The sequence below is a fragment of the Eublepharis macularius genome, chromosome 1, assembly GCF_028583425.1.
Source record: "Eublepharis macularius isolate TG4126 chromosome 1, MPM_Emac_v1.0, whole genome shotgun sequence".
Taxonomy (NCBI): domain Eukaryota; kingdom Metazoa; phylum Chordata; class Lepidosauria; order Squamata; family Eublepharidae; genus Eublepharis; species Eublepharis macularius.
Window position 1 is genome coordinate 254,469,060 of NC_072790.1, and position 20,589 is coordinate 254,489,648.

Consider the following 20,589-nt stretch of genomic DNA (forward strand, 5'->3'; position numbering starts at 1 on the left):
AATTCCCCCCGCCCCCAATACCCCTTCCCCGACTCCGCCATTTCCATTGCTTCTGCATTCCCAGAATTTCTCTCCCCCCCCCCCCCCATAACAGCAGCCTTTGGAACAGGGACTCCAGTGCAGGGACTGTGAGCCCCTGACCCTCCGCCCTGCCTGACATTCTGGGCCCTCAGGCTCCGCACAGCCAGACAAGCCTCTGCCCCTATGGAGGAGGCTGGGCCACTCCTGAGGCTCCCACTTCTTGCCATGTAGGCTCTCTGACACCTCCCGTGAAGGATGACCCCGAGGGGCGGAAAGGACTTGCCTATTTCTCTGTGTGTGATGGCACCCACTCCTTGTATGCTCACCTGGAACACATTGCTTTTGTGGCCACTCTCAAATTCCAGCACTGGCTTCCTTCTGACCCAGTCCCAGATCACCACCTTGAGGTCATCACTGCCACTTGCAAGCCACGTTCCACGCTGGTTAAAGTGCAAGGTATTGACGCAGCCCCCGTGGCCCTCCAGGCCATACTGGAGGCGGAAGCGCTGCACAAAGACCCGGGCCCCGCAGGCCTCGTAGATGAAGCGGGAGCTGGAGCCCAGTTCCCTCTCCCGGAGGGCACGGATTGCTTGCCAGTGAGGCCGGGACAGCGCCGTTGTCTCTGAAGCTACCCAGTCCTCCAGGGCCCGCTCGTCATCCGAGGAGTCTCGGTCCCGGTTTGGGCGCTTGCGCTGAGCTCGCCTGTGAGAATGCTGCACCTCTACTTCCAGACCTTCCTCCTCCTCCTCCTCCTCCCCTTCCTCCTCCTCCTCTGAGTGAGATCGGTCATAGGTCCGGCTCTCCTCGGTGAGGGAGTAGTGCCCAGTGTCGTCCATGCTGTCGGAGTCCTTCTCTTCTGCAGAGCTCTCTGGGGAGACACGGCTGGGGCCCCCCTCGTCACCGGTGAGGCTGAGGCTGAGGTCAGAAGCTTCCACTTCTACACCTGAAGAGGTCTCACGCCCCTCCGTGGCTCCAGACATCTCCTCCGGGCTGCTGGACAAGCTTCCTGGGTGGTAAAAAACCCAAAAAGTAGCCAATGCTGCTCTGCCCAGCCCCGGAGCGCGCCCACACCTGGCCTCACACCTGGCAGCGGGCGACAGTGGGATTCCTTTCTTGGCAAGTTATGAACCAGTTCCTTACCCCATGCTGAACTGGGGAGCAGAGAGGTGGACAGGGACATGCAGGTGGGGGCAGCAGCCTGCTAGTCAGCCAGCGCCCCAAGACTATTTTATTTATTTATTTATTTCGCACTTCTATTCCGTCCTCCCCGCAAGCGGACTCAGGGCGGAGAACCACCCATTAAAACATTAAATGTCATCTGTATAAACATTAAAAGATCATTAAAACAGCGAAATTTCCTATATCGTACAGCAGCAGCAATTGAGGCTTAAGCATTTAGAACAATCAAAACATTAATTATTTAAACAATCTAGCTTAAGAATTGAAGCATAATGGTCAATAGTCCTCCAAGGGGGGGGGGGTTAGGTCTTAGATGTTATACACCCCCCTCTCGGGCTGGCAGAAGCCTTATGGCGGACAGTCCTTCGCGGGGAGGGAGGGAGGGAGGGAGGGGGAGACGTTATACACCCCCCTCTCACTAGCTGCAGGGGTGGGGCTGGCAAGTTCTCGCGGGGCCCAGCAGGTTCCCGCCTCACCCCATGCGGCAGGGAAGGCCAAAGCTACCTAAGGAAGGATTGCCCCCCCCCCACGCACACACTCGAGAGCACGCACAAAAAAGGGGCAGGCCCTCCATCCGCCTCCAGGCCTGGACCAAACCCCCAAGCTCCATTCTGCCACCCAGTTTCTGCAAGGTGCCACAGCATATTCCTCTGGGCAATCTTTTCTGCCTCAAAGATCTTTGTTTGGACCAGTGCCCAAAGGTCAAAAATTCCCAAGATGTGCCAGTGCTCCATGCCCTTTTGCCCATTCTGCTAATGCCTTGGCTGGAACCCAATCTCATTTTGGCCAGAGGTGCCTCATGTCTGACCATCTGCATAGAATGGAATGGCTCTGAAGCCTGAGCATACCCAGGGAATCCCGGAGCCCCAAAGGACTGCCCTCCAAACAAGAAATGAGCTCCCTGCAGAAGAGGACCGGGGACGCAGCTGTGCTATCACCACAATCCCCCCAACTTAGTCTTGAGCCAAAGGGAATCAACATCAGAGCAGATGAGATGTGGGGCCTTAGCCCCCCTCCCCACAAGATGCTGTAGTGGATCCCACAGATCTCTTTCCAAGGCAAAAGGTTCCAACCCACACTACTGTAAGCACGCCCCCTGAATAAAACAGGCAACCTGACCCCTTTGGATGGAACCAGAGTGCATGTTACGACCCCCTGCCCTGTATGTGCCAACAGTGCCAGGCTCCCTGGCTTGAGCAGCAGTGTCTGCACAAAAAAAAAGACACCACACCCTATGCCAAGGAGACTGGCAGGCCTGGCAAGTGCTACCTGAGACTGCAGAGCCCAAAAAAAAGGCCTTGCCATTTTAATTTGTGCGTTCTATTTTTCTGAGTCGGTGTCGTTGCAACGATGTTGCTATTAGCCAGCTCCCCAGAGTCTAAGGACACAAGGCAGGGACACGCATATCCTGAACAAACCCACAGGGGGACATGGCTTGGATTTCTTGGCCAACGGGGCAGGAGCAGGAGCTCTGAGCCGCTGGCCAAGCTGGATGACCGCCAGTGCTCTGGACACTCTTCTGACACAAGGCAAAGGAGCAGCAGAGGGAATGTCCTCCACGCAAGCAGCAGAGGGAAGGGCAGCAGGGACCCGTGCCGGCGCGGGTGCACCATGCTCCTTCACACGTGCCTGCCTGGCCCTGCCAGACCCGGGCAGCCCAACAGAACCACAGGCACAGGCATCTTCCGGCCTGCCGCGTGACTCAGCCAGCACTTCCTGACAGCGGCAACAGCCGTCCTTGGAAGGAAGGACCACTCCTTACCGTTGGGTATATCTGTTTTCCCATCTGTGCTACTCCCTGCATCTGACATCTTGTTTCTTGAAAATTCACCCTGAGAGTTTAAAACACAAACACACACACACGAAAACAAAAGAGCGAAAGAAAAGTCCGTCACTGTTAGTGGAACCAATCAATGCAAGGATTCTTTGGCCACGGGGCTCTCCGGCCGTCCTTGGCTCTTCAGAACAGAACGTTCTGTGCTGCTGGTCTTTCTTCTCCTCTGACTGGCTCAGAAAGTGAGAATAAGGCCCTCACAGGAAACTTGCACAGCCCATTCCTGCCCATTGTTCTGAGAGGCAGTACCCGCCGCCACTCACACAAGTAACAGCAAGGAGAGCTACAGCTGGCAATGCAGGTGACCTCCCAGCACTCACGGGAGCTTAGAAGGCACAGCCCTTTCTTCAAGGACGCACCACAGCCTTCCTCCGCTCAGCACCTGATCTGGAAGCTTCTCCATTCCTGCTTGCACAAAAGGAAGCGGGCCCGGACAGAGGGACAGAGGCATGGCGGAAGCGCTCCTTCACAGCAGCAGCACACCACCTCACTTGTTCCAACCCCCCTCCCCCCGCTTCAGCTTGAGGCTAAGCAGGGCCACAGCAGCTGAAGCAGCGGCTCCCACCCAAAAAGTGGGCAGGGGCCACCTCGCTGGACTTCCTTCCCGAGGTGCAACACATGGGTTCACCCGCGTGAGATGCAGCTGGCAGGAGCAAAACCACTTCCGATTCAGGGGCGGGGCGGGGTGGGATGTTCTGAACCTGTTGCCCTGCCACTGAGAACAAAAGACCCTACGAAGCACACAAGGGCAAGCCCACAGCCAAAAGGTTCTGTGCCAAATGCGGGGGTGCCTCAGAATCAAGGCGGGACAGCCAGATACATCCAGCAGGAATCTCAGAACGCCCAGCAGAACGATCCGAAGCGGCCACAGGGAAGAGAGCCTGGGTGACGGGCGGCGTAACGGGGGCGTCAGCTTAAACTGCAGCAGGAGGGAAGAGGGCAAGTTCGACTCCGCATTCAGTTTTGGGCACCAGAGTTTATGAAGGATGTTGACAAGCTGGAATGTGCCCAAAGGAGAGCAATGAAGATGGGGAGGGGTCTGGAGGCCAAGTCCTCTGAGGAAAGGCTGAAGGAGCTGGGCGTGTCTAGCCTGGAGGGGAGGCGACTCAATATAGTGGGAAGGACCTCCCAACAGAGCCGCTCCTCAACGGCACAGGCTTCCATGGGAGGTGGTGGGCTCTCCTTCTTTGGAGGTTTATAAGAAGAGGTAAGTTGGCCACTTGACAGAAATTCTGATTCTATGACACGGTATGAATTTAGGAATATTGGGAGGAGGAGGGCATGCACGGATGAGCTGGGGCTCAGCTCTCGTGGCCTTTTCTTCTATGCCCAGGGTAGTGCTGATCAGGAAGGAATTTTCCCGAAGGATCCTGGAGATTTTTTTTTTGGCCTTCCTTTGAGCATATAAGAAATGTAATATATAGTTATACATTTAGGAACCAAATACATGATTATACACTAACCAAGTTATGAATGTAGCATTTTAAACTGTTAAAGGACTGGAGTACTGTATATGTTTTAAGATTTCACAAAAACTTTGGATGCAGAAATGGCACAATTCCCTCTGCAGGTTTGGCCAAGGGGAAGATGGAGAGTGGGGGGGGGGCAGTGTTGGAGGGGGGGTGACAAGGTGCGTTTACCAGCGGACAGCTCCTTCCTTCCCCATGTGGAATTCACTAAAGGGTATTCCCACCCACCCCCAACCCCACTAAATGCGCAGCCTCCCAGTCTGGCTCCTGTCTGCTGCTGGGCACCGCTGGGCTCAGGGGAAACTCACTTGAAACCCCTCTGAAGGGCTACTGGCTCACAGCCCCTGTCCCAGGCACACACTTCCTCTGAAGAAAGCCCTGCTGTGCTCCATGAGGCTGGCAGCCAGGGAAAGAAGATGGAGGGAGGCCGCCAGCCACCCCTGCTGCAATAACTGCCTCTGCCTCTTGTTGGATCCACTTCAGTTCCCCTCCCCTCCCCAAGCAACTTCACAGATCTTTACAGCCAGTACAGGACACCTCTCTATTGCCCCCCCCTGCAAAGGCTCTGCCTCCCCCCCCCCCCCCGTGCCTGTCTGCTCTCTCCCTTCTCTTGCAAAGTGGGCAACTGAGACCAGCCTGCAGGGACTCGCACAGGAACAAAGATGAAAAATATCTGGACATTCTGAAACCACGGGAGGGAAAAAACGGCCCACTCCCAAACAAGGAATATGTATTACTTTCCTATCAATCCAAACATGAATTTTGCCCTTTTAACGTTAAATGTGCCACTTATAACTTAATATCAGGATCTGAGCAAGCCTGTTAAAGGCAGGGCGTTTGGGAGGTCTTTCCTTCTAAGGGTCGCCAGAGGTCGGAGGCGACAAGACAGCACGTCACACACACACACACGCACACACACACACCTTAATATATAAAATTCTACAAATCAGTGCATTTATACAATTTAAAAATAAAATGTCTCAGCTTCCTGCAAGCAAAATTACAAATAAACCCCCAATACTTGAGAAGGAGCTGTAAACTGATGCACTTTACACTATCTTAGCACTTTTCAATTTTTGCCATCTGAGATAAGAAAAAAGAAGTTCAAACTGGAAAACAAAAACACAACAAAGTCTGATGGTTGTTGTGGATTTTCTGGGCTGTAGCACCAAAAGACAGAGATCTCTCAGTGTCACAGATACACCTCTGAAGATGCCAGTCACAGCTGCTGGCGAAACGTCAGGAACTACAATGCCAAGACCACGGCAATACAGCCCGGAAAACCCACAACAACCATCGTTCTCTGGCCGTGAAAGCCTTCGACAATATATACAACAAAGTCTGTTTGGACAGAAACAGTCTACAGACAACGTGCAGAACCAACAGCATATCTGACTATCAAGTTAAACTTTTCAAAGTGACAATGATCAATTACACCATATTAACTGCTGAAGCAATTATTCAAACAACATTCTTGAAATTATGCTGCCTATGTCTATCGTACTCATAGAATTTATTATCTAATACATTTGTTCATGCTATATAGTTTGCATGAGTAAAAACCTTGCCTTAAAAGCATTTTACTCATTCCAAAACACAAATATTTCACAGCAGCTTCCCCTCCCCCACCCCCCGCCAATGCTCCCCAAAATTTCCCAACTTGCCTACTGGAAGAAAACCAATCCCCCCCCTTTACTCCTGGGCTTTCCCATCAATACATAGGAGGAGCAGTCACTTCGCAGAGCTCCAACTGCCCCACTGTGTCCTCCTTCTTGTGTTCTTCTGCAATGAGTGGAAAGGCTGGGGAAAGGAAGAAAAATGACTGCCATGCCCTGCAACCCGCTGACTTGCCTGGGGCTCTGTGCAGTGGAAGCTGGATGCCCCCCCCACCCACCCTTCTATCCCACATGCTCTATGCGCCTTTTCAAAGCTCAGGACCCAAGTCCCAGGGTTCACAGCTCCAAGTCTCCTTTTGCGACACTGCAGGTGCCAGAATGGCCTGCGGGCCTTGCCACTGAAGGGGCTGTGCGGACTGGGCCAAAGGCGCTTGGCTTGAGTTTGCACCTGAGGCTCACGTACAGCAGAATGCTGGGAACAGCATAGCACCAGCCACACACATGGTGCTTTGGAGGGCAAGAGTAAAGGCAGACCAGGCAGGTGGTCAGGGGCAAGCAAGTGCCAGGCTGGACACCAGAACTGTCACGGAAGAAGAGCCCGCTTTTCTCCAGCCCCTCAACTGCACACTCTCTTCCTTTGCAAAGGACCACCTAGCAGCTAAGGATGCTTCCCACCAGCACAGCACAGCACAGCACAGCACCGCGGCAGGCTGAACAACGCGGCAAAGGCTGACTTGTCAGCTCACCCAACCCACCCAAGAGAAGCAAACCTGCCACTGGACAAGAAACTAGACAGACCGCCCTCCAGACAAGGAAGTAACGGAACGGAACAGGGGCTGTTTCTCTTGCCTTGGCGTCAGGAAAGGAACTTGAGCCTGGAAAACTACAGTGCCGTGAGCTGACTTTAAGAGCTGTTAAAAGCAGCTTTACAGGCTTGAGAGGGGTTTCGGCAGGCAAGCAGCTGCCTGCACCTGCGTGAATTTGGCAGGACTTGTGTGTTACCACGCCTCGTCTCCTCTCACAAGCTTCTCCGGGCAGCAATTGTTAAGTGATGGTTTGCCCTGACTGGCTGGATTCGCTTTAAGGTGGGACTCTTTCCAGCCATGGGGGCGGCGGCTCTTCTTGCTATGGACGCTGCTGGACCGTTATCTCGGCCTTAAAACTGCAAGACCAGTTATCCTGCTATGGAGTCCGTTGGTGAGGCCAACCTGTGGGAGTATTAGTCAGCTAATTCAAGTGTCTCAGTTATGTTAGCCTTAATTAGCCTTTAGTAAGGATTTGTTATTTTACGTAGATCCTTGCAAAGTTTGAATTTTCTAGAATAAAAAACATTTTTTTACTCTGTGCACTTTGGTTCACTGTCTCTAACGCTACTGTGTACTGTACTCTAACACTACAGTGTACTGTGTTACACTGGGTGAACTCACATTTAAAGACAAAGGGGTTTCCCCCCCTGACACTTGGGCAATCCAAAGCAAGAGCTGAGTAAACCAATTTGCATTCCAGACAATGGGGGGTAGCAGCTGCACAGCCCACTGTATCCTTCACTCGCTTGTGATTTTAATATCCAAACGAGATGTAAATGCACTCATGCTGGGACCGCTACAGGGCAAAGACTGAGTGCAGAGAAGACAAATAGCACAGTGCCTAAGAGGCAGTGCGGCGGGTGTGTGTGTGTGTGTGTGTGTGTCAGACAGAGCCTTGGGCATGGGGATCGGGCAGGCTGTGTCCAAATCAAGGCACAGCTATGAGGCAGGCTGCTAGCCAGGGTCAACAGCTGCGCCCTGGACACCTCAAGAATGAGTCACACCTATCAAAGCAGATCTAGCCCACTAAGCTACTGAATGCCACAGGTAAGAATTCCCCCTCGAGAGGAACATGGAAGCTGAAACCCAGGGAGATGATGACCAGTTAAAAGTAACTCCTGGATCCAGTTCCTAAGCCCCCCATCTCCCCCTCTCTTCCAGACTAGGGCCAATCCATGCTCTACCACACTTAGCTTTTGGATCAACCTATCTGGAGGGGAAACCGGGCCCTTGCCCCAGCACCCAGGCAGGAGTCAACTGGGCACAGGCTACCCTAGGGCAGTTTGGGACGGCTACATTCTACAGTAGAAACCTCTCCAGCAAATCCCGTTTCTGGTGCTCAACAGCAGCTGGCTTGGGGCAAACCAAGCAGTTCAGGACTAGAGAATGAAAGGAGGGCAGTAAAGGAGGACCGCGTGAGGAAAACAGAGGGCCAGGGGAGTCAGAGATCCTTGGGAGGGGGGAGATGAGGCACAGGTGCCTACATGCCAGTGGTCGAAGACTCTGAGCCAAGATGGGAGAGCTGTCATTTAGCACCAAGCTCCCCGATGTAGCTACAGGTGGTCCTGCCCAAACCTGATGGGATGGAGAAAATCAAGAGGCCACAGTCACCCCTAGACAAGAACAAGAAAGGACAGGGTTGCTCTGTATGTCAAAGGCAGCACAGAATCACGTACAGCCAGAAACAGCACGGGAAGAGACTCCTCTATGGGATCACTATGGGTGAAGACATCCCCCACACCACCTTTTTATTTTGCTGTCACGTTGCAGCTGATTTATGGCAACCCCTCATGGGGCTTTGAACGCGAGAGACTTCAGCGCTGACCTACCATTATCTGCCTCTGCATAGCAACCTTAGACTTCCTTGGTGGCATTCCAGGGCTGACTAGGCTTCACTCCCAAGATCCGATGAAACTGGACAATCCTAGGCTATCATGATAAGGTTAGGCTATTAGGCTGTAAGGATTACTGAAAAGTGGGGGAGCAAGATTTGGTCCAGTCGCAGAGCACGTGCTTTCAAGAGTCAAAGATCCCTTTAACAGATACAAGAAGCGGGGGGGGGGGGGGACTTCTAGAACTGTAATATCCAACAGATATAGTAAAAAAAAAAAAACCCCAGATCAGCAAAGCCAGAATGACACCAAAGGGTTGACCTGCTACAGCAGCAGCACCTCTCTGGTGGTGACGCACAGTCCACTGCTGAAACCGTTTCCACGCATTATTAAGGACCTGAAACCTATGCCAGACAATGATACTGCTCTCTCTCTCACACAGGCATTGGGAGAAAAACATTTTCTTGACCACAGACAGCCCCCAACCTTAAACAATTCCTCTCACAACAATGCACTTCCCAGCATGGAAAAAAACCCTCTGGGACCAGGGCCTGAATAAACCAAGGTGCCAACTCTGTCTGGTCCCATATTCACCTCCAACAACACCATCAGTGGACCTAACACCACCACAAAAAGAATGGAGATAACTCTGGTATCAAAGATCACAACACTCAAAAACCAGCAGCAGAACATTTTCATATTCCAGGACATTCCATCGCTGCCCTAACAGAAGCAGTTCCCACGCAGAGAAACTTCAAAGGAAAACTAAAACAAGAGATTTGGAACAATTGACACCCCATCCCCACCCCCACCCCCAGATCTGAATCAGGACTCCCCCCCCCCCCCACACACAGACACACACACTTCAGATGCTGATTTTCTGCACTTTGGACCCACGCTCTAGTGAGCTAATTACAACATGTATTATAGCTAGTTTCCTGACATCTGCAATACCCCTCGCACTCTCTGCCTGGATTATAAAGACTCCTACCTTTTTTTACTCCTTGTATCTGACAAAGGGAGCTTTTACTCCTAAAAGCTCCTACCCTGGACATCTAGTTGATCTCGGTGCCACTGGACATGAACCCTTGCTCTTCTACTGCAGACCAACACAGCTACCCACATGAAATTAACATTGGGGATGTATTATCACCCCTGATAAAACCAGAGGCTGATCTGAGATAAATGAGGAAGGTGACCAAGGAGAAGAATCTATTACGAATGAGTGACTTTAACTTAAGCAAGTTTTCTAGACCTCAAAAGTAACAACATTGGAGCAGTTGGTCACAAAGCCAGCTAGAGGCATGGCAGGTCTGGACGTAGTTCTGAGTGGCGCTTGAGACCCGGGGCAAGACGTAAACTATGTAGTAAGCAGTGAGGTGCAACAAGGATCGGTATTGGGGCCAGTGCTATTTAACCTGAACTGGGGGTGTGCATCTTAGAGGCCAAGTTTGCGGATGTGACATTTTATTATTCAGGACGGTGGAAACAACATCCAACTGTGAAGAACTCCTGGAGGATCTCCATGAATTGGGCGAGTGGGCAACCACGTGGCAAAAGAAGTTCAGTGTAGGCAAATGTAAGGTGATGTATACTGGATCAAAAAATCTTAATTTTAAATATATGCTAAGGGGGTCTGAATGGGCTCAGAAAGAGGAAAGAGATTCGGGGGCTGTAGTGCAAAGCTCAATGAAAACGTTGCCGTTTGCAGCAGCAGCGAAAAAGGCAAGCTCCATTACTATCAGTGGCAGTATTGAAAATAAAAAGGCTGATAGTAGAATGCCCTCGCATAAGTCCGGGGTGCAGCCGCATCTGGAATTATGCGTACATTTTGAGTCACTGTATCTTTTTTAAAAAGACACTCCAGAGCTGGAAAAAGGAGAAAGGAGGGCCACCAACATGATTAGGAAGTTGGAGCCCCTTTCCCGCGAGGAAAGGTTTGGGAGACCTGGACTTTTAAGTCTAGAAAAAAAAACAAGTAAGGAGAAGCACAACAGAAGCTTCCGAGTAGAGAGGAAGTTCTTTGGGGACATGCAACGAAGTTGCTGAGAAATACTTCAGGACAGACCAAATCAAATACTTTTTTACTCAGTGAGTAATTAAGCCATGAAATTCACTACTAGCGAACACCATCGTGGCCACAAGCATCAATAGCTTCAAAAGGGGATTAAAAAACACGAACAGGCACAATGCAGCTTTATCCCGCACCAGACCACCAAGAGCAGCACTGGCTACTCAGACTGAGAGTGGCTCTCCAAGACCCAGGCAGCGGGGCCTCCGTGCTTCATCCGCCACCGGCTCCTTTCCACCGCGGATGGCAGGGGCTGAATTTGGCTCCTCCCCAAATTCACAGAGGAACGGTTCATCAATGGCTACTAGCCACAGTGACCGAAGGGAGCCTTCATATTCAGAGGCCTCAAGCCTCTGAGTATCAGCACGGGCAGGCAGGCCCAGTGACTGGTCGGCTGCCGTGTGAAACAGCATACGCCATTAGACTGACCACTGGTCTAGTCCAGCAGACTCTCCTGATGTTCTTAAGGAACTGGTGGAAATGCATTAAATACAAAATTATTGAGTACACTGAGGAACGAGCTTTACCTGAGGGGGAGACACCATGGCTACTACAAAGGGAAGTCCTGTTTCTTTGAGGGAGTTAATATTTATATGCAGCCCTTTCCACCAACCACGGCAGCTTAAGACAGCTATCTAGGTGCGAGCGCAACATGGCGAAACATAAGAGCTGCTGTAGTACAGAGGTTAAGTAGTTTGCCTGCAAATCCGCTCTCTGCTGGTTCGACTCCCACTCCTGCCCTGAGCTCAGTAGGTGGCCGGGGGTAAGCCCCTCCTCTCAGCCCCAGCTCCCCAGCTGCATTGTGGGGATAACAACAACACTAACTTGTTCACCGCTCTGGGTGAGACACTAATCTGTCTAGATGAGCTGTATATAAGTGCAGTTATTACTAGATGCCTGAGCTTTCAAAAACATTTGATATTAATCTGCAATAAAGGCTCTGGAGTAAATTTAGCAGTTGTGGGATAAGCCTTCTCATGGTTCAGAAACTCTTTAAATGAGAGGAAGCAACAGCTGCATTTATATACCATTCTTTTGGACAGATCGGAGCCCACTCAGAGCAGAGAACAAAGTCAGTGTTATCATTATCCCCAAAATGCAGCTGGGGAGGTGGGGTGGAGAGGAGGGGCTGACCCACCTGCTGAGCTCATGGCACTAGAAGGACTCGAACCAGCAGACTGCTGACTCACAGCCCAACCACTTGCAACTTGCAAGGGAGGGAAGAGAGCAACAGGGACCCACTGGAGCTATTTAATTTGGTCATGAGCAACGGGGAATCTAGAGCGAGGTGGCCAACGAAGTGCAGAGGATACTCAACTGTTTAGGATGGTGTGCAGTAAAGTAGACAGCAAGGAACTGGAAAAAAGATCTCTTCGAAGTGTGCGGCAACATGGAAAACAAGGTTCCCTGCAAGTGCACAGTGATGCGGAGGACAAAAAAATTCTCACAATACAAACAGGCTGATGGATTCTGAGCCAGCCAAGAATAAGCAGGACAGAGCTCAACTCCATGCCCGGAGGCATTACAAAAGGCAAATTCCAAATCCCATAGGAATTATTTTTTAAAAAAAGCAATTGCAAGTTAAATAATCGGTACTGTACTGACCCGGTGTAAATTTATGGCATGGCTACATTTATAAAAATTGCCTTCCTTTGTTACCCCAAAGCGAAAAGGATATTATAGCACTGAAAAAAGCACAGAAAAGATCAAGCAAATGAATCTAAGAGTTAACCCACTTTCCTTGTGAAGAATAGTTAAAGCTCTTCAGATTAAACTCTTCAGTTTTAAAAAAGGAGGCTAAAGGGAACCATAACAATTCCTAAAATTATTCATAGTACAGAGAAAGTGAAGAGAAAACCAAAACTCAGGACAGACAAAAAGAAGTGTTTCTGTTCAAAAAGCAATTAACTTGTGGAATTCACTACCACAGGATACAGTGAGCACAATATTCAAGCCTAAGGCTGGAGTGCAGCTATACCCTATTAAGGCAACTCAATACCTAAATTCTGGAAGAGGTTAGGAAAGCTCCCACTTTCCTAGCTTTCTACAGGCTATACAAAACTAAATTATTAAGGCAGAGTTTTTTACACAGGTAATGGCACTGTGTTATAGAAAAATGGTTCAGAAAAATGATTTGGCAAAACAAATAGGTACTGTAACTGTGTACTGTCTGTTACCGTAAGCTTGCTTCTACTGGATAGTTTCCTTGTTATTTTACACATCATGCCAAACTGTTTCTTTTTTGTTTCAGCAAAATAAAATAAAAATGGGACACAGCAGCCTGACCACAGGCTCTCTCTGTGGTGGCCCCTTCAGTATGGAACGGCCTGCCTGAGGAGGTCAGGAGAGACCCCACTCTCCTAGCTTTCTGCAAAAGATGCAAAACTGAATTATTCAAAAAGCCTTTTTACTCAGATAGGGGGGCTGTATTGTAGGGAGGGGGTCTCAAATGCTTCACTAATGAATTAGGGATCCAAGACTTCACCACTATATTGCCTTACGTGCTACCTGCTGTTTTAAATATGTGCTCCTACGAGCTACCTCTGCTTCATGTAGTTTATTGACAGTCCTAGAGTTGCTTCTGTTCTGCTTCAGCATTTCTTCAACTCTATATTCGATCCTTACTAATGCTATGTCTTTGTAAACTTGGGCTTATTTACCTGTGGCATTGTTTAGGGAAATGTCCTTGATACTGATATGAATCTCACACTGTGTAATCAGATTACAAAAGACATAAATACTGATAACGATTCGAAAACTGTTAATGCAAGAGCAAAAGCCGCGGATGCAAGGGCTGCTCCCCAACTGCACGCCCATTTACTTGCAACAAGCCCCACGGAAACCACGCAGATGTTCTTCCGGCTCCCCTGCAAAGGGCCAGCGGCACCGCCCCCGCCCCCGCCCCCAGTGCTAGGCAGCCCCCGCCCGGCACTCACCTGTCCTTCAGAGCAGGCGCAGGCGCACCAGGGGGCTGGCGCCAGGGAAGGCCCCGTCAGACTGGGAGGGAGAAGGAGAAAGGCGTTTAAAGCCCCAGGCTGCCCCACCGCCCAGCCCCAGGGGCCTCCCTCCTCTCCGGCCCGGCCCGGCCCTGCCCGCCAGGCCTTTGGGGCCGTGGAGGAGCGCCCCCGCGGCTCCCTTCCTCCCCAGGCCAAACCTCCCCGGCCTCAGGGTCAGGCCCAGGCCCAGCGCGCCGCTCCCCAGGGCCGCCCAAGCTCGCCTCGCCTCGCCCCCCGCCCAGAGGGGGGGGGGAGGAGGAGGAGGAGGAGGGCGCCCCGCCCCGCCCCGGGCCAGAGAGCTGCGGGCCCGACCCGGGCGGGCCTCCGCCGGCGCCCAGACAAAGGAGGCGCCCCTCGAGCCCCGCGCTCTGGGCCCGGCGGAGGCGGGGGGCGGCGGCCCAGCAGCGGGGAGTTCCGCGGGCCCAGCGCTGCCCGCCCGGCCGGGCAGGCCGCCCTCAGGCGTCGAGCGAGGCCCGGGCTCTGCGGCGGCGGCGGCGCTACCTGCGCGTGGGGCCCGGCCGGCGCTGCGGCCGCGCTCTCTCCCGGGGCCTGGGCCTCCCGCCGGGCGCCCGGCCGCCATCTTAGGCCCAACCGCTCCGTCCCGCCGCGGCCTCCGGCGCCGACGCTCTTCCCGACGGCCGCGCTTGACGGCAGACGCGCCTTTACGACGCCCGGGCCCCGCCCCCGCGGCGCCACTTCCGGCCTCTCTCCCGGAAGTGGTCGCCCGCCGACCCGGAAGCAGGAAGGGCTGGCCGGGCAGTCGCGTTCGGCCGGGGGACTCGCCGCCGCCAGATGCGGGGCTGCGGGCGCGGGTCGCCCGGCGGGCTCTCTTGGGCAGCGCGGTCAAAAGCCCTCTGGTCAGGCCCCGCAGGTTGCCAACTCTGGCTTGGGAATTTCCTGGAGATTTGGGGGACGGCCCCTTGCAAGGCGTGATTCCATACAGCCCCCCCTCCTCTATCGGCCACGTTCTCCGGGGGGGGGCGAATCTCTGTGGTCGGGAGAGCTTCAGGCCCCACCGGGAGGCTGGCAACCCCTTTAGCCGCTTGGCCTGGAACCCCTGGACATCTCTCCCGGTTGCCACCGCTCTCCGGCCGCCTGGAGAAAAGGGAAGCTCGGGCGGCCAGACTCGGCGGCTTCCCAGCGTCTCGTCCCCGCCACCCGCCCCCCCCCCGGGGCTGAACCAGGCAGAGGGCGGCTGGGGGTGGGGGCGGTTCGGCAAGAGCGGCTGTACACGACTGGAGAGCCAGCGGGTGTGGCCGAGTCGTCCAGGCTGTTGCCCGAGCTGCTCTGGAGGCTTGCTGGGGGATCCTCAGCCAGTCACTCAGCCCTAAGCTACCCTCCTCCCAGGGCAGTTGTGAAAATAAAACGGAAAAGAGGGGGACTGTGTCGGACACTCTGGATACCCACCAAGCAGCTGCAGATCTAGAGTTTGAAAGCCTCCCTTCTGTCCAGGGCAGGGATAAATACAGCAGGAGCCTCAGAAATTGGTCTCAAGTGACAGCACGCTGGTGGGACTGCCCAAAGCGAAGGGAAATGGAACATATCCTGGCCCAGGTTACCTGCAGACCCAGTAGAGTGATCGGGTGCAATTCAGGGAACTCTCCAGGCCCCACCCCAAAGAGGCCTTCGTTTCCAGCACGAGGATAGCAGCAGTTACAGTGCCAAGAGAGAAGGGAGTCAAAACACCCTGGCCTGCGTTATCTGCAAACTCCCCCCCAGGAATGTGCTACGGAAGCCAAAGTTGTGTTTGTGGCAGGCATAATTAAAGAGAACATAAAGCTGCTTATTTTGGTATTGGCCACCATCAACATGAGCATGGGAGCTGCAGCATCTAAAACGAAGAGAACAGGATCATCCAGGCAACGATTGTCTCCCAAACATCCCTCCTGGCTTTTACAGCAGATGCAAAGCTTTACTCATGGGAAGTCAGCAAGGGCAGGCAGCACAGAAAGGGAGGGTGGAAAATAGTCCACTTTGACAAAGGAAAGGGAGTTTTAACAGTTTCCCTGGCCTCTTTGAGCCAGTGTGTAGTAATGGAATGTCAGACTAGGACCAAGGAGACCCAGGTGGGAATCCCCACCCTGCCATGGAAGCTTCCTGGCTGACCTTGGGGCAGTCACACCCTCTCAGGGTTGTTGTTATGAGGATGAAATGGAAGACAGAACCACGTCAGCTGCTTTGGTTGCCTACCAGGGAGAAAGGCGGAGTAGGACATTTGTTATAAATGCAATTCTGGCTAGAGTTAGTAAAAACAGACAATTGCCCTTCTTTTTGCTTCATCTGGTATTACAGCAGTACCTTTGGCAGGAAGCAAAATTACTTCTGTATTTTTCTTCCGTATTTATCTTTTGGAGAGCTGCTGTGGAACGGTAGAGAAGTGGCTCAGCTGTGAATCAACACCCAACTGGTTCAAATCCCACTCCTGCCATGAGTTTAGTAGGTGGCCTTGGGTAAGCCACTCCTCTTAGTCCAGCTCCCCAGCTGGATTGTGGGGTAATAATGCACTGACTTTGTTCACCGCGCAGTTGTTATTATTCAGCTTTCTGGTAAATAGCACAACTGCAGCAAACACTGGGATTGGCGAACTGAGCCAGTGGGGTAGAGTTCCCAGCAAGGATCAAGTAATCAATAATCAGCTCACCGAGAGCCCGTGTGATGGCTCCGTGCCCCACGCCTCCCAGCAAAGCTGCACGTGCTCCTTGTCATGGGGCTCTGCCTCCCCAGGGGGATTGGCGGCTCCAGAACTCCATTGCTGAGAGCAGGAGGACTAGGCAGGTTTGAGAGCCCAACCCCATTAAGCACAGATCTTGCCCTCCAGCAAGGCTTGCATTACTGGAGGAAGGGAAAAATAAAACCCATCATCCCACATCCCACACAAACATCCCAGCCCCCATTTAGTCAGAGAAAACAGAAAAAATACTGGAAAGGATAAACTTCCACCTTTATTTTATTCATAAAGAGTTCCAACGCCATCAAGTTCTGCCACCCTTAAGCACGGGCAGGAGGTGGAAATTCACCCCCCCTGCCCTCCCTCCATCTCTCCAACTATCCCAGCTGGGCTGCAGCCACAGATGGGGCCTCTAGCCTCACACTGAGGCAGGGAAACCACAACCCTTCTGCCCAGCGGCCTGGAGTGTTCCAGGTAGGACAGTGAAAGTGGCTGCAAGGAAAGGCAGAGAGAAGCTGGACCCCCCCTCCAGGATGCCTTCCCTGGGAAGCATCTAGGCCTGCCGGGCTTCCGCCTTAGCCTCGCCCAGTAGACACAGGCAGCGCTTAGTCAAGGTCCTAACAGAAGCCATCCAGGAGCTCTTGGGCAAGCAAAAAGTCCTCAGCAGCAAAGGGGAGTTGAGTTACAAAGGCGCAAGCCCCCCAACACAAGGCCAGAACCCTCCAGCCCCACATTGGAGACCCACAGCAGGACACCCTTGCTGGCTGCTGCCTGCCTTGCCTGTCAGGAAACAGTGGTCCGGCCAGTTTGTTAAGCTCTCAGCAGGGGCCAGAGAGCGGGGCAAGAAGCACACACACCGAAATGGGTGCTGCTGAGCATGATTTACAAAAATCCAAGAGTGGGGTGCAGACCTTTCCAGCCCACTCGGGAGACGGCAGTGGGGCCTGGGAAGGGCACCTCCCATTCACTCACATTCATTTCATCTCTTTCTTGCAAGCCCCAGACTTAGAATTACCCTTTTGGGATCTTTAAACATAAATGGCCATGTTAGTCAGCCCAGCCTGCTTCAAGCATCCTGGTGATTAAGAAAAGTGCAGCCCTTCCCTCGACGCAACGTTCCACTCCACACGGGTGGCGGTCACATGATCCGGCACTGCTCTCCTCCTGTACTGGCTGCATCGGGCAGATTCAGTCCCTCGAGGTCAAAGTTCAGACCAGGCGGCTGCACAAGGTGCGGGGGGCAGAGGAACACAGAAGAGAAGAAGCGTCAGTGCAGGCAGCAGGGCTGAGGCACGTGCGAGTCCCCAAGAGAAAGTGGCAGGGGCAGCAGCAGCGCCAAGCCTGCGGGCACCTCCACAGACTCTGGGTAACTCCGCTAACCAGAGGGAAGGAGAGCGGTGCCTGCAGAATGAGTCAACAGCCAACAACCTGCCGGGTATTAAAGCACGTTCAAACTTGGTCAGCAACATCACACCTGTCCTGCACACCCTCACACACAGGTGTGCACAGGGCTCCTGCCCCCATTTGCCTTCAAGGCAAACCAGGAATGGATCTCCCCAGTCCAAATCTGGTGTGTGAAATACTAGGCCAATACTTTTCTGACAGATGCTGCCTGGTTGGACAAGAAGGACTGCACTTGAGAACTGTTCCAACAAGTGCTGGCTCCAGAGATGTGGGGGCCAACCCCCGAAGAAGGGAGTCGAGAAGGGCCACACAGACCCCCAACTCCCTTCAGGTGCTCCATGCAAAAAGACAGAATGTTAGTCCTGTTTGGGGGAGACCTGGGTCAGTCCAGAACCCCCAAACACCCAGCCTCTGCCCATACGCTCCCCTGGCAAGAACATGGCCCCCAGACCCCACCCACAAACCCCAGTGCGGTCACCAGCCCGCCCCCAACACACACACTCACCGATTCCCCAGCAAGTTCCTTAGGAGGGTGGCCCAGATCTTGAAGCTGGAAGGCAGAGGCAGGATTAGCCACCGACCACCTTTCCCCTCCCCCACCCTTCCCTTCCACCCGCTGCCAGACCCCCCTTGCCTGCTGCATCAGGTCCAGGATCAGCTCAAAGCGGGCCTTGTGCTCTGTGTCACCGTCGCTGGGCCGCTCCGCCTCAAACTGCTCGCAGATTTTCCCCATAATGCTGTGCTGCTCCTGATACTTCTCGTACTGCTCCTTTGGCAGAGAGTCACAGTGGCTGCGGAGCCACTCTGGGTACTAGGGAAGAAAGAAAGAAAGGCACAAAGGAGGTGGGAGGGAAGGACTGCCGCCCGGCCCCGTGACGCCCATGCCTCCTGGCCCACGTACTTTGTCCGTGATCTCCTTGAGCGAGGGGTAAAGCACATCTTTCGAGAGGAGGTTCCGCATGATACCTTGCATGAGGGGCAAGAGGTTGCCTTCGCCGCCATCTCCCTCCTCGAGGCAGAGTCCCTCCATGGTCTTGGCCAGCTCCTCCTCAGCTGCCGTGGAGTTCTGCAGGGGGGAAAGGACAGCAGCAGGGAAGCAGGTAGGGCAGAGAAGCTCCAGGGCCGGAGGGGGGCTACAAACACAGCCCCCCTGCCCCCTCCATACCCACTTGCGGTCTCCCAGGAGACTCGTACCTGCAAGTCGTTGGCGTTCTTGGCCAAGCCGCTGAGGGTCTCCTTCAAGCAGGAAGTGAACTCTTGCTGGGATGTGGCGTCACTTCCTGCCAAGAGAGAGGGAGGGGCACTGGAGCTGTTTTCCAGGCTTCCGGAATGCTGCAGCTGCGTGTCCTCGGGGCCTACATGAGCTACCGCAGCTGCACTCAGAACACACAACCCAGCCTTCGCGGGAACACTTTCGCGAGGCATTCAAGCCAGGAATTCAACCCCATAAGCCACCTTTTGTTGCAACACAGAACCAGGGCGTTTATACTATCGTCAGCCACAAGACCCAGGAGTCCACCCTGTTTGCAGGCAAGAAGCAACGACTGGTTCTTAATGCTCCCTGATGGAGACGGCCAATTCTGCACTCACGTGAGCGCGAGCGTGGCCGGGAGTTTGCTTGTGACCTCTGCAGCCATGAAAAAGGGCACAACGCTTGACCCTGAGGGAACTCTTGCCCTGCTTCGGCTTGGGAGGCAGCAGCCCGGACAGGCACCCAGCACAGGAGACGGCATCGTTCCAGGGACTAGCACCCCCAAGCAAGGGTGGCTGCGAGGGATTTCGCGCGCCCCAAGTCCTTCACTCCCAGTCCCTCCAGAAGGACCGCCCTGCCTGCCGAGGGCTCCCTGCTGTCCAGGGGGCAGAGACCGGTTCGGGCCCGGGGGGGGGGCGGGGCGGGACCCTGTTTGCAAGCCTCGGCAGCCCCCTGCCCTCCCTGCCCCCCTCATCGCGGGCCTGGCGCGGAGGGGCTGCGGGGAGAGGCCTGGGCGCCGGCCAGGGGCTGCAGCCCGCTGAGGCGAGGGGGCAAAAGCCCTCCCCTTCCCGCCCGGGGCCGCGGCGCTCACCGACTCTGCCGGCGGCCTGGGAGAGCTTCTGGAACTGCTCGACCAGGTGGGGCTCCTCCTGGGCCAGCTCCCGCATGGCGCGCTCGAACTCGGCCGTGGCCTGCGAGGCCAGCTCGCCCTCGAACAGCTCCTGGAAGAAGCGCTCCTGCGAGGCGAACAGCGCGTCCTGCGGGCCGAGGGGGGGGGGCGTCAGGGCCGCGGGGGGGGGAGGGAGGGGGGACCGCCCTGCCCTGCCCTGCCCCGCCCTGCCCCGCCCTGTCCCGCCCCGCTGACCTGGGCGGCCTCCCCCGGCGGCCTCGGCGGGGCTTCGACGGCGCTGCCGCCGCTGCTGCTGCTGCCGGGCGGAGGGGGCGGCGCGGCCTTCTCGAAGTCGTCGAGGGCGCCTACGGGGAGAGAGGAGAGGGGAGCCGGGTGGAGGCGGCTCCAGCGCCCGCAGCCCCGCCGCCGCCCGCCCCGTCCTGCCCGCCGCCCGGTCCCTGCCCGTCCCCGGCCTCACTCTCCAGCAGCTCGTCCAGCTCCCGGTCCTGCTCGGCCGCCGCCATCGCGCCGCTGGACGGGGTGGGCGGGGCCGGGGAGGCGGGCCCCGATTGGCCGCCCTCCGCGCGAGGGGGCGTGGCGGGGAGGAGCGCC

The 20,589-nt window shown here is 54.5% G+C and overlaps 2 protein-coding genes across 2 annotated transcripts in view; both read right to left on the reverse strand.

The window, feature by feature from the left end:
• DCAF8 (DDB1 and CUL4 associated factor 8) overlaps nucleotides 1–14,482 on the reverse strand; it is a 35,634-nt gene extending 21,152 nt beyond the window's left edge. The window contains exons 1-4 of the mRNA XM_054999189.1: nucleotides 14,326–14,482; nucleotides 13,765–13,825; nucleotides 2,963–3,032; nucleotides 348–1,027 (exon numbers count right to left, since the gene is read on the reverse strand). Coding sequence (XP_054855164.1) covers nucleotides 348–1,027; nucleotides 2,963–3,011 — 729 coding nt within the window. The 5' untranslated portion in view covers nucleotides 3,012–3,032; nucleotides 13,765–13,825; nucleotides 14,326–14,482. The remainder of the gene's footprint in view (nucleotides 1–347; nucleotides 1,028–2,962; nucleotides 3,033–13,764; nucleotides 13,826–14,325) is intronic.
• Nucleotides 14,483–16,741: 2,259 nt separating this feature from the next.
• Nucleotides 16,742–20,531, reverse strand: PEX19 (peroxisomal biogenesis factor 19). Its single transcript, XM_054999553.1, has 8 exons — nucleotides 20,456–20,531; nucleotides 20,233–20,342; nucleotides 19,960–20,125; nucleotides 19,091–19,176; nucleotides 18,798–18,962; nucleotides 18,531–18,707; nucleotides 18,402–18,446; nucleotides 16,742–17,714 (listed from the first exon to the last, which is right to left on the reverse strand). The coding sequence occupies exons 1-8, from the start codon at nucleotides 20,499–20,501 to the stop codon at nucleotides 17,631–17,633; spliced, it is 879 nt and encodes a 292-aa protein (XP_054855528.1). The 5' UTR covers nucleotides 20,502–20,531; the 3' UTR covers nucleotides 16,742–17,630.
• Between the last annotated feature and the right edge of the window lie 58 nt (nucleotides 20,532–20,589).